Source organism: Thermobia domestica, unplaced genomic scaffold (assembly GCF_964235325.1).
Source record: "Thermobia domestica unplaced genomic scaffold, izTheDome1.hap1.1 HAP1_SCAFFOLD_171, whole genome shotgun sequence".
In the NCBI taxonomy this organism is placed as follows: Eukaryota; Metazoa; Arthropoda; class Insecta; order Zygentoma; family Lepismatidae; genus Thermobia; species Thermobia domestica.
In genome coordinates, this window is record NW_027655909.1 from 114,822 (window position 1) to 128,872 (window position 14,051).

At 36.4% G+C, this 14,051-nt stretch overlaps 1 protein-coding gene across 8 annotated transcripts in view; it reads right to left on the reverse strand.

Moving 5' to 3' along the window:
* Nucleotides 1–14,051, reverse strand: part of Naglu (N-acetyl-alpha-glucosaminidase) — a gene marked incomplete at its 3' end in the record, with an annotated part of 143,789 nt that overhangs the window by 109,974 nt on the left and 19,764 nt on the right. For 7 of the 8 annotated variants that reach the window (XM_081747300.1, XM_081747302.1, XM_081747306.1 and 4 more), the window contains 3 exon segments: nt 6–187; nt 5,229–5,389; nt 8,464–8,560. In XM_081747300.1, coding sequence (XP_081603426.1) covers nt 6–187; nt 5,229–5,389; nt 8,464–8,533 — 413 coding nt within the window. 8 annotated transcript variants of the gene reach the window in all.

Sequence of the window (14,051 nt, forward strand, 5' to 3'; positions counted from 1 at the left end):
CTTACCTATCGTTGGATGTAACTGTAATGTTAACTGCTGGAAGAACCTCCGGCAATGCCAGTTGATCAGCTTCCCATGATACGTGACAATTACAGTAATACTTGAGATAGTGATGAAAGCCCCATGCTGCAGCCACACCAGAAGTTCCTACGATATTCACGACATCACTGTCATTTGTCTTTTCCACCTGAACAAAGGAGAAAGCTCTTTAGTATAATTATCAATAAATATAACGTATATTTTTGAATGACTTTGTTTAGCTTTACCCATCATTTTCTACATGTAGTACTAAAAAACACTCGATAAAATAAAAATATTATCCGTTTTTAAAAAATCTGTTATTGATAGAACCTTCAATATACGAGAAGCATAGTGAAACTATTGAACAACATTTAAAAAAATCTAAATCGATCAATATACACCATTTGGCGTAATAGCTCCTTTTGTGGTCTTGGCCGCTCCAACGCCATCTGTTAGCGATTGGTGGAACTACGTCCAGCTTAGCTACGAACACGTGCTCAGCGTGTTGCATCGCCCTGTCTCTAATAGGCGTAACGGGAGCTTTCTAGACCTGGTGACCCTCTCGTCTTTTATTCACGTGACTCCCCAGTTTGCCTCGCGACGTTGGGCCGACGCTGGAAACAGACTGAAATAGTGTGACGTCACATCCTTTTCGTTGGCATGGTGATCGCCATTTTATTTTCTAAACAACAAGTTGCCTAAATAACAAAACACCTAAATGCAAAGCGAAAACAGAGATGAACTATTTTTGAATTGCAAACATTAGAGTGAATGAAATATTTATGTTTCGTCTTAAACATTTCTAATCAATGAAACTAAAACACGATGAGAAAACAAATGTACTCAGCTTGTTATAATCAGATATTAACCTTAAATAATTCCGGGAAATTTTTGATTCATTAATACAAGTATCACAACATTGCGTACCTGAACATGATTAATGTTTAACAGTTGTTTAGAATATATGGGTGAATCTTTTATAATTGGATATTTTCTTATTGTACTGTTTAAACATGCTTTTTTTAAATAATAATAATAATAATAATAATAATAATAATAATAATAATAATAATAATAATAATAATAATAATAATAATAATAATAATAATAGGGAATATAAGAAAATATCTTACCAATATCCACTGATAGTCCGGATTGAAAATTTCCAAAGGCTTGTTTTTTTCTCCTTTATTTTGTAATATTGTAGATACTAATATTGTGTACAAGTGGACATAAGAAAAGTAAATGTGCAAATAGAATTAATATTGCTCTAAAAGATTTTTCCCTTTTAAAAATCGTATATTTTTACAGTTTTTCTTGTGCCGACAGTTTGTCAATTTGCACGTTAGGGAGTTTATATTGAGTATAATTGTTTCTTAAGGTGAATTACATGATAATAACTTTTACATTAATTATTTGATTTCCACCTTATCACTTAGAGATGTGGCGCTTTTCGAAATAAGTTTCTTAGTTATTAGTCTTTCTTTATGAATTTTCTTGATTTTACTCGTAGTTTCCTAAACGCATTTCCATATTCTAAATCTATACCCTTTCCCACCAACTTTATTAGTCGTTAAAACATTTTATAATTGTCACTAAATTTACAGCCGTTGTCCTTGTTTGTACTAAACTTTAAAATACACCATTCCCTTCATGCGTTTGTATAGAAAAAAAAACAAAAAAAAACAAAAAAAAACATGTAGATCACCATGGTAACAGAAAGGAACTGACGTCATCACTATTTCAGTTTATTGGAAAGCATCGGCCGGGATTCCAACTCAGGACCACGAGGACGTGAGTCCGACGCTCTAACCACTAGACTACAGTATTCCAAATCCATCACTATACGCTGACGAAATAAATCATAGTAATTAGAGACTTCACTGAACGTGTTCAGGTATTGTGAGTTAGCTTCAAGCGCGTGACAGCAGGAAAATGGCCATTTCATTTCTGCTGCTGAAATTCACAATAAGTTTTTGTATTGTAAAGATCCCCACATCATAACAGAAGCACATGTTAGTACAACACGTGTTATCGATTACAAACAATGAAGTAGACGAGAAGTCAACACGGAAGACACCGAGGGAAGCCGAAAGGAGACGGACCTCACGAAAGGACCCGAAGAGGACACATAAAAGCGCAACCACGGAAGGACCTATCATCAGTCGACCAACTAATCAACTAACCATCACCTGCTCTGAGGTCGCATTGGACTAGGAGCACACCTTTCCTAAACCCTATGTCGCATTGGACTAGGGATCCCAACCCAACTACAACTGAAAACATTGCGAGGCTGCCGTGAGCTGAGGGTGTTATCCACAATCTCACCTATAAACCTTGCCAGTGTTCTGGATGCTGCCATGAGCGGAAGGGGCACCCGGTAAAACATCGATATCCCTTCATCTGTTCATTAAGGAAAGACACTACTTAATCTTTGTAAAATCAAAGACATTTGTAATTAGAATTTTGTAATAAATTGGTGAAGGGAAAAGACTCGCCCGGACCGTCATTTAGACTCTACCTATAAAATCATTACAGTATGCTTATCGAGATATGTGGATGGGTGCTAGCAGTATCAATAGATGGGTAAATGTTTCAAAGGTGGAAACACGAACGGTAAAGATCACTCTCAGAGCGGTCCTCTAACGAATGTAACCTAGAAAGAGCTGACATCATCATTGAAGAAGGCAGACGAATATAATTCTTTGGAAATAACTGCAGCAATACCTGCTATAGAAAACAGCGTAGTCCACGATAGGGTTGTAAGGTTAGGCTATCGGAAAACTGTTGACGGTAAGTTCCATATTTATTGACAGCCAAACACAAAGTGCAGCGAAGTAACCGCTCGAAAATATCTTCAGAGATACCGAAAGGAAGGAGGTGATTTTTTATTAAATATTGAAGGAGTAGTAAAAGCTGGTTCCAATATTATGATTCGGAAACGAAGCGACAGAGCATGAAATGCCACCAGTTCACGTCGCAAGAAAGGAAAAAAAGAAAGAAAAAGGAAATACACAATGCCGTTTGCTAGTAATGTTATGGACACATTTAACATTTAAGTGTTTATTTCGGTATGTATTCTGGTTGAACTTCTTGAACCTGCTGAAATAACAAATGCTTCATGCAAATACTTTATGTGTAAAACACTTCACAAGTTCTGTCATGCATTGTGGAATGCAGCAGTCAGTGTCTTCGAACAGCTGGAACGCATACAGTTGTTCTTGCACTAACAATCACATGAATTCCACGCTGTCTAATGTTTCGAGAACTGACATTATTCTTATGAACAGGTCCAGTATGAGAGAACCAAACAGAAGCATTCCTTATATAAGTGCTGACAAGGAAAAAGCGCAAAAAGACTGGTAGATGGGAACGTCCAATCAGCGTCAATCTGAACTCTGAATCTGGTTGATCGATTGGCTGAGGCTGTAGCCAGACCTTCATTTGTGGCTTTGTTTTCGTAATGTTTCAATGAATTAAATCCAAATTTGGATACAAGCACTCAAAACCAAGATTCTACTTGGCGTTTAGCTGTCATACTGGAGGTCCGACATTTTTAATTGCCCAAGGATTGCGACAAGGATGACAAAAACTCTGCACAGACTATAACGCAAGGTTCACCTATATTTTAGCCTTCTGCCACGAGACTATTTCAGTGTCTAAGTGTTGTTAAGCAAGATTTGTTTAGGTTTGTAATCGGCGGATCACTTGTAATACCATTGTATTTTAACTTTCAAATTCTTCTACAAAATTTGCGAAGTCTTAGTTCGAACTGAAAAGTAACACGAATTCCCAGCTCTCAGTTGACATTTAATTTCTTCGTTGATACGATTTTGGTCTCTTAATGTCGATACTAGATATTTAAACGTGCCCACTTTTATAGATACTTTAACATATTTAGGTATAATTTGTTATATTAGATCATGGCATATTTTCATTTATTTAGTTTTCTCTGCATTTACTTCTAATCTCATGCCTCTGCTGGCATTTAATAAAACCTCTGCATTTTTTTCTACTGTCCTCACATCATCTTTTATCACATCGAGATCTTCAGCATAAGTTATCACCTGCTGAGCGTTATACACGAAAAATTGAAAACTATGGAGCGAACACTTGTGAAGCGCAGAAATATAATAAGAAACAAGGAAAAAGGTTAATATTCACTGCAAATACAGCAGAGTTTTCTTCTACATGTAAGAAGCGCTTTCAGAAGAACCTTCCTTTATTATCAGGTTCCTTAAAATTCAAACAGGATTTAAAAAAAAAAAAAAAAATGAAGGGGAATGTAGAAAGGCAGGTTAAAAGGATTAAGAAATGTAAAACACAAATCTTCTGTCAAAAATTAAACACCTGGGAATAGGTACTCACTGTCATTGTTCACTGCTGTTCACTGTTTTCTTTTCTTGCTTTTCAGATAGCAAAAGTATGTAGTGAGAAGATTACTGCAAATCATATTAATTTCTCCCCTATCCAAATTATGATTCTTTGATTTTTCCAGATACTTTCGCCATACGTGTGGTGGTTCGTGCCATAAATAAGTCCATAAATCCCAGTGATCTTGATCCCAGAAGACATTCCCGAACTACATGGCCAACCAGAACTCTCATTTCCAACAACTGAGAGTCGCTTGTCAACCCCATGTGGACTCTTAGTTGCCACAGTTCCAAACGCTGTCCTTTAATTAGTGGTCGACTGTCTGTTCCCAAGACCAGCTTCCTTGTTCTTACATGTCCTGACATTTATTTCATATTAGTCATAGTATTGGGAAGAAAGAATAGACATAGTGGATGTTAAGATGTTGCTACCCGCAAATACGGTCAAAAGAGAGATGGAGGGAGGAAGAGATACTTTTGTAAAATTCAGCATGGGAACTTAGAAGACATTTGCCCAACTGCATTCCTATTGAGTGAACACATTATATATAGACACGTTTGAGAGGTCATAACTCATATTCATATTGTTAAACTTACACTAGAGCTTTCAAAAGAACTAAGAAAAGTTTCATGTGTTTATGGCTCTGTATAGCGGCCAAAGCACCTTAAGATTTAGTCTTTTTTACAGCTTCAAATTAAAAACAAGGATTAGTGAAAAATCTACATAAACAATCCTTTAGACAAAAAAAAAAAAAAAAAAAAAAAAAAAAAAAAAACGAAATGTTCATCCTACATAAAATAATACTGCAAACGGTAGCAGAGAATATAACTTACACGAAATGTGTCCTTCCCTTCTGGCCCTATCTCAGGATCCACAGAAACATTAAATAAGGAGGCTTGTTCTGGAAGAAGGCGTTCAATTAATCCCTGTACAGCAGCTGCCTGCACATCCACTGAGGCAGATGGTCGTAAGTGGCCTAATGTCCTATGAAAATCTAGAAAAACAGGAACAAATTTAATCTTTAGTATAACACCTCCAAAGTTAACAGATTTTATTATTATCATTTAAAATCATAGCCATTTTAAAAAGAGAATTAAAGATTGATAATATTTTTGAAAGCATCTTGTTTTTTGGAACAACCATTGACCTTCTTATGTGCACAGGGAATACTAATCGCATTATTTTCCTGGATTCCTCAATTTGTTCCGAATTGAATTTCTTATCCTTATGTAACGTGCATCAATCACATTTCATTCGATATTTCACATAGCAACGCGAAAACTATCAAATTCTGTACCGAATGTTTGATGCTTGAAGGTGTTTTCTTCGTCCTCCGAGATTCCCTTAGGTATTCTTTTAGCCTAGTGCTAATATTTCTTTTCATGAGTCTTATTTTCCTTACACGCATTTTAGAATGCATGGTGAATACCAAGTTAGTTATATATATATATATATATATATATATATATATATATATATATGTTTAGATATTGTATATAATACACACAGAAGCAGGTAAGAAAACATAAACATGAGATGTTTTCAATACAGTTACATAGCGTATGGTTGATTCGAAAGCTGGACGTTCGGATTACGGGACAAAATTTGGTTCACCGTTTCGTTCCTCATACTGCGAGAGTATTTAAAGGTGGTGTACGTCTTCTACCCTGGCCTCTTAGGTATCCGGATCTAAACCTTATTAAGCACTGCGAGAAATGGTGGGATGGTGCCTGACGGCCAGCAGGTATTGTCTATTTCCGAGCTAGAGCGAGTGTGCTAACATACCACGCAGATATTAACACCTCCGCGACTGCTTATCTGCCCGAACAATTACTTATCTGGTCGCTTGGTGTTCTTATACGTACAAGTAAAGTGAATATCTCTTTTTTCACTTTCTATGTAACATGTTCGGGACGTATCTGGGTACCACATTGGAATCACTACCACTTACTATCAGTTTATGCAGTATCAACTTCGAACTAGATCCTCAATTACTACTGGCGTTTTCACCAGTATGTATTGGATAAACATAATACATTAATTACTCGTGAGCTCCGGACCGATAGGTTTTGAAAATTAGTGGGAGTCGTCTAATTCACAGTCCAAAACCGGGGATCTGGAATATTGAATATAAATGAAATCTTTGAGTTTAACGTCCCACGGTTATGCTTGAAACGCTAAGGGAAACGATGATTAAAACGAGTGAAGATGGAAAAAATTGTGGAATAAGAAAATGGGGGGAAACGGGAGTACCTCGAAAAAGTCCACGAGGACGATGTTGTCCACCACAAACTTACTTGGTCGAGGATCGACCCAGGACTCCCCCCCCCACCAGCCGTAAGCGCTCTACCACTAAGCCACTATGGCCCCCTAGGAATATGGAATATCTCAGGCTTAGCGGAGGGTTCTATCAGAAAGTGTGGAAATTGACCCTCCGGTAAAAACAGTTTTAACCATTTTATAACTTTTTCTTGCACAGTAGAAAATATTCTTAAACAAGGGTAGGGTGGTGTAACTCTAGATTCTAATCCTCTATATTAATTGTCACATCATTCTGAACGCTAACCTTTGGATTTATGGACTTTAAAAGGAAAGGAAGAGAATGAAGTTAGTTAAATAGAACAAAAATTATTGTACAATGTTGTATAATGATACTGAAGCAAACTGATATGAAAGCCTTGTCTTTAGTTCAAAGATCAAAGTCTTCTTGGAACTTCTGCTTCTCATCTCACCCATAAAGAGAATGTTTCATCACAGTCGATAGTTGGATGAAAATGTCTGCCATAGTTTCGAAATCTTTAAGTTTTACGTCCCTGGGTTATGTCGGCTAGGCTAAAGGAGACGGTGGTGATGAGAAGTAAATGAAATGGTGGTATGAAGAAAGTGGGAGAAAACAGGGTAACCCCGAGAAAATACACGTACACAGTGTTTGCCCACCATAAACTCACTGGACGCGAGCTGGGATCAAACCAAGGAGCCCATGCACAAGAGGTGAACATGGAGAAAAGGATAAAAAAAGATAGTGATGACGAGAAGAGAAAAGAAAACATAGAGCAGTTTCATAGTTTATTAGTGCAGAATGTGTATAGTGAAGCTACACTGAAGAAGAATAGCAAGAAAAGCGAAGAAGGCAGAAGAAAGAAAGAAAAGATACAGAAGAAGAAAAGATGCATTAGAATAGAGAGCATAGGAGAAAAAACGAAGTCCTGAAGAACTTGCTGAAAGAAAAAGGAGTAAGAACATACAGAAAAGGGAGTAGAAGAATGTTAAATACATTGAAAAGAAAGAAAAGAAAGGAAACAGAGATTAAACTAACTAATGAAGGAGTTGCATATAGAATTAATGCGAAGAATGCGATATGAATTATATAGAAGAAACAGGAAAGAGGGAGGAAATGATTAAACAACACGAGGACGACGTTAGACTAAAGAGGGATATAGCGCAATGTATAAACAAAGTAAAGGATACAGGACATGAAATAAACTGAGAAGGTGTAGAGGGGCTGGGAAGAGAGAAGAGCATTGTAAGAAAATGGAAAGAAGCGAAATGGATGCGAAAAGAAGAAAGGGAGAACTTATGAACTGGAATAATGGATTAAATATACATAATGTATGGACAAGGGCATTGGAAAAAAGCAGAAAAGGAAAAAAGAGGTAACACACGTGTATTGAATAGCAGACAGCCAACTAAAAGTTTAAAGTTCTCAAAAGTGAAAGTTGTTCATTAAAATGACACGGATATGCCAATTAAAAGGTTAAGATTTCAAGTGAAAGTTCTATCAATGAAAGTTCCAAATATGTAATCAATTAAAAAATATTAAAAATGAAAGAACGGATCTTATTGGTTCCTAGATATGACCTCCTCTCATTTTCTGAGATATATAACATGTAGTCTTAGAAATTGTATTTTATAATATCCTTGATGAAGACAAAGATATTTTGTCGAAACTGTAACAATATTATTTATTAAATAGTATACGCTTTGGTCAGAATTTGCCCTTTTATTGTAAATAGTGCTTATAGAGATCCATAACCGAACTTAAGAACACAAATTCTGTACGTTACTTACCATCACATTTTCCTTGATATACAATCACAGTGACTAGAATTAGAATAAATACATGAGCTACCTTCGTCATGCTGCAAATATATCACAGAATTTTTATCTGTAAGTAAAGAAAATGAAAATGAACCACATACTAAATTCTATTTTAAACGAATTTACAGCTGGACGGAAAAAAAAAATGCTCTTACGTCTCTAACTCTTATATGAGGCGTTTAGTTCACACAAAGTACGAATTATATTAAACAAAGATTTGAAAGTGATTAGCCAATCAAACTCCACAAAAGAAATCAAGTAAAGTATGTATCAAATTCATATCTATTAAATTTGGTTCCTGAATTTTGGGAGGGGACCTACTCACACGATCGATGAATATCATGTGTGAAAAAAGCTTAAACAATTTTCAAACTAAACATTTAAAAGTTATTCAAAGTAAAATTTTTTCAACCAGTGCAAAATTTTCGAACTTGAAAAATTCAAACAAAGATTTAAAACTGATCAACCTATCAGATTACGCCAAGAATAACTTTCCACTATTGACTTTAGACTGTGAGTTGTGACCAAAGTTCATAGTGTGAAAATATTGTTACATATCAAAAGGTTTTAATAAATATCTAGCAGGTTTCAGGTTCTATTTTTTTTTCTATTAATAATCTTACACTATGAGTTGTAATACAATTCTAAGGTTCAACAAATTTTAAAACAGTGATCAAAAAGTTTTTAAACAAAAGTTTTTCAAGAGTAGAAAATTTTTAAATTAGAATTTCAAACTAATCAACAAAATAGATCGCACTAAGGATAACCTTCCTTAGACTATGAGTTGTGACTAAAGATTGATGTCTAAAATGGAAGAGACTGCAGTGTGCGTTGAGAAGAGAGCATCAACGTATCCACGTCCTATACTAGAGAATCTATCCCTCCAGTGTCGGACTTCTCCCCCACCCGGGCCCCGGCTGGAAGAGCAGTTTAGGGAGCCCACGATAGAAGTCATATACATCTCGTAAAATACGAGATGGTCCTGTCTCAGAGTTCTGTCCTGGTGTCCCAAAAACGCCTGCCGGAATGCTAAAATGTGGGTTTTGTTTATAGAATACAAACTATAGGGTCAATAATAGTTGTTAATGAGGTCCGTCAACAACACAAACTAACACCATAATTTATTGTTTCTCCTACAAAGTCATTTAATTTCTAATTCTTTCAAGTGACGGACAGACAATAACTAGTTCGACAAATTTAGCGTTTAGTTGTAGTAGCAATATAAATAACCGAAATATTCATTTTCCGTTAAAAATCCTTAAATATGTATTTACATATGCAATATGCAAAATGTGTAATTATCCTAGCCCTACTGATAATATAAATTCAATTACTGTAATATAGAAAAGGGGCCCCATTCTGTTTGTTGTATTGTAAATTCAAGCTGTAATGATCATCATAAATGCACGAGAAATTACGGATGTGCCATGTTTTCTAAATGCTATTTCTCTTGCACATTATAGTAACCTTCGGGAAGGAGCCCGTAAGGTACTGGAGGTCTTCTGGATGTAATAAGATCTACTGTTACCTTTCTTATGTCTATGGGAATACTCAGTGACGTGCATCTGATAAAGGCCCCAACTTAGTGGTTCTTTTGTTATGTTGTAGATACTTGCATAAAGATTTAAAATGTATGTATAGAAAACGAAGTTGAGGGTGAGGCCCTGACCGGGATTCCGGCCCTGGCCAGTCCGAGACTGGATCCTTATACTCATACATATAACCACATAACATGATAAAGAATCCAAAAAAGGATAAGATACATAAAAAACTCCAAAACTTGAATTTTTGGCAATTTTCTACCCACAAAAGGAAACGAAATGGACCACCTAAACTTACAGAGGTACATATGCCGGTTCTATATTAGCATACCAAATTTTTATTTTGGCAATTTCCAAAATTTAAATGGGTGTTCCCATGTACTCCTACCAAAATTTGGGGACGGGCAACGTTCTAATTGCCAAAATTTAGAGGGGTGGACCAATGTAACCCTGGGTCATTGATGTTGGCCGCTATCATCAAATTTCGAGAGCAGTGTATTGCAAGCATAGCACGGTCTTATATTGCATTACCAAATTTTAAAAAGTGAATCAACACACGCTTCCCAAAATTTGAAATAGAACCATCTATGTACCTATGTTTTATGGAAGAGAATGGACCCTTCTACTCACCTATATCGCAATAAAGCCCCATCAAAGATGATATATTAGGTCAAAAAGATTCCAAGTTTTAATTTTTACACTTAACATTTTTTTATATTCATGAACGGGAACGAGACGGACCACTCAAATTCACAGAGGATCATACCATGGTCCTACACTACTACTCTAAATTTTTAGTTTTGGAAATTTCCAAAATTTAAGAAGTGGTTCTCTGCACCCCTCCCGAAATTTGAGGACTGAGCCAATGTACCCATTGCCAACATTTAGAAATGAAATCTTTACGTTTTACGTCCCACGTTATGCCAACTAGGTTAAAGGAGACAGTGATGATAAGAAATGAATGAAATGGTGGAATGAAGAAAGTGGGAGAAAACGTGAGAACCCCGAGAAAACCCACACACACGGTGTTTGTCCACCAGAAACCCCACTTGGCGCAAGCTTGGTTCGAACCAAGGAACTTATGCACCAGAGGTGAACGCTCTACCACTGAGCCACCGCGGCCCCCACCTTATGTTAATATACCATAGTATTCCTTTTTTTTTTTTTCAAACAAAATTGTAAGTTACACAAAATTGTGTCTGGTCATTATTTACAATAAATTTTGAACACTGCAGATTAACTACTGAGTAAAACTGTTCCTACCTTCACAACAGAACCCAACTCTTCTTCTAGTTTGTATTATTCCCGAGGTAAATGATTGAAATACTTTCGGTATAATCAATAAAAACAAGTGATCCTGTCTTAGCTGACAAATGACAAATGGATTTCGTAAACGCTGATTGCTGAACACAACAATGTTAAAAGGATGACAAGAGATAAAGTGTCAAAGACAACAGAGATAACATCCTTTGTTTTTATATACGATTTTTTTCTTCAATGACAAACAGAATTTCCCTTCTAACCATCTTTCTTTATGGTAGCAGTGTGGATTGTTATGATGACATGGAAACACATATAAATTTATTTAAGATGTGATAGATAAGCTAGTTGCACGTACATGATTCTGTGTTATCATTGATAACCTGTTACCTCGTTGCTGAGTGAATGACCTGTTACTATGTTACTGAGTGAATAACACAGCGCAGTAGCGACGCCAGAATTCTGCTTCAGGGACGTTGTCACTTAAAGTCTTGTTAAACTAACTGAGTGTTGTCTTTTCGGTTTTATAATAGAACTGAATTGAATCTTTCGTGTTGTAGGTCCTTTTCCCTTTTAAGTTCTGGCTTTTTAAAGGTCATTTTTTCCCTATTTATCCTAGGATCATGGTTCATACATCATTCTCTTCACAACTGAACAGACTTTCAAATGGTACCATTCACACCTCCCAATGATGTCCCTAAGGCGGGAAATTCTGAGAGAAATCGGGATTTCTTCTGATTTTTTCTTTTTTCGAATTTTAAGCCCATCTGGTCATTCTCTTCAGAATAGTACAGTCGTTCAAACGATATTATTTACAATCTCCATCATGTATCTGAGGCGGAAAATCGTGAGAAAAGAGATTTTGTATATAAAATATCCCTTTTTTGTAAACTTTTGGCCCTCTAACCCCTCCTCCCCTGTTTTAAGGCAAAGATCTCAAAAATCTGAAAAATACTAAGGAGTGCACTGAATATGTGTGTAACATTTCGATCTTCTAGGTCCAAAATAAGCCCGCCAAAAAATAATAAAAATAATCATACATAAACAAAGAAAAAATTTAAAGTTATTACGTCATCACCCCTATGCCTCGACGCAGAATGGCGTGAAATCATACGTAATGTGTTCTACAATGCCTCTAGACTTGAAAAAAAAATGAAGTAAAGAGCTTTATTAGTACTACTTTAATCGAATAATGAAGACACTACTTTAGTGTCTATAAACAGGTACTAGAATTTAGAAGCGATTATGGAACACCGAAGTTAAAGAATGGAGCTTACTATTAACGTAGGCTGCAAACTATGACCAGGCGAGGTTTGATTAGGATTACGAATTAGATTTTTGGGCCTTCGGCATTTATGGCCATGTTAGGCCATCACTAGGATTAGATTAGAAATTAGATTTCTGGGCTTTCGGCATTTATGGTCATGTTAGGTCATCACGTAAGAGGGATCATGTCCTTCGGCGATCACACTGCTCGGAAAACTGAGGAGGAAGAAATGAAGGAGCCTGGGACCATTATGTGAGGTACCATCTCGACATTTACCTGGAGTGAATAAGGAAATTCTCATAGAGAATGTCTGGCCTGAAAAAAAGTTCATACACTTTTTACAACCGAGTGTCAACACCAGGAATCGAAACCAGGACTGTTCCCACCAAAGACGAGAACGTCGGCGACCACGCAATTAACGAATCCACATAGCATCATGCAAAATCACGCTCCAGAATAACACTTCTCCTACACTATCTTGTACAGGGGCAAGATGACTGAATAGCAGAGCACTCACTTATAGTGCGAGGGGTCCTTAGTTCATCTGAAGGCATCTGAGTTTAAGCAGGTATCAGAGAACACTAAAACTGTAGGAGTAATTCACAAAAATTCAAGGTACAAGGCAAGACTATTCTTCTCGTTTCTGAGCTTTCTCGGAGTTTTTCCACTTCTTCCCACGCTACCATTCCACCAGTTCTTTCATAATTACTCATTTTCACTAATCATTAGTCCCCTTTAGCCTAAAGGGTATAATGGTGTAATGTAAAACTACACATGATTCATATCAAACTATGGTCGCTCCAAGAGAATGGGAATACAGGATCCAACAACTGCCCCAACATGGTTTATAACCCGATACTGAACAAGACTGGAATTGGAATGGAAATGAAGGATTGAAATACAGAGCACAGGAAGTAGCAGCTTACATGTGGATGTCATATTGATTGCTTGTACGCACTTATACAGGATATTAAAAAAAAAAAAAAAAAAAAAAAGTCACAATATTTTGAGAATAGATTACTCACATCAAAGAAAAGATTTATATAGACCTGTGGTCGGTGCACAGTTTCGTAGTAACTGGGTGACAAAAATGAACTTTAAAGGTCCATAGTTCCACTACTATAGGACAGATCGTAGTCGGGTCAAGTCATCATTGAGGATCTAACACAGTATGTGAAGTATCCAAATAAACATCTTTCAGGACCTCCGCTACTTGCACAATCATTTTTCGAGAGACTGTTTGGGAGTACTTGATCATTCACCACGTGCATCTGTAAAAATTGGTGGGCAAGTACTGGAGCATTCTTAAACATGGATTGGATATTTGGCTAGTTCACATAGTTCCTCAGTCATGTACCCGACTGGGATAGGTCCCATAGTAGTGGGTCTATGAAATTTTAAAGTTCACTTGTTTCACGTTTTCGGAACCCTATAAGTCCGAAACTATCCACTTTTGAACACAAATCCATATGAACTTTTTTTCTTCTTAT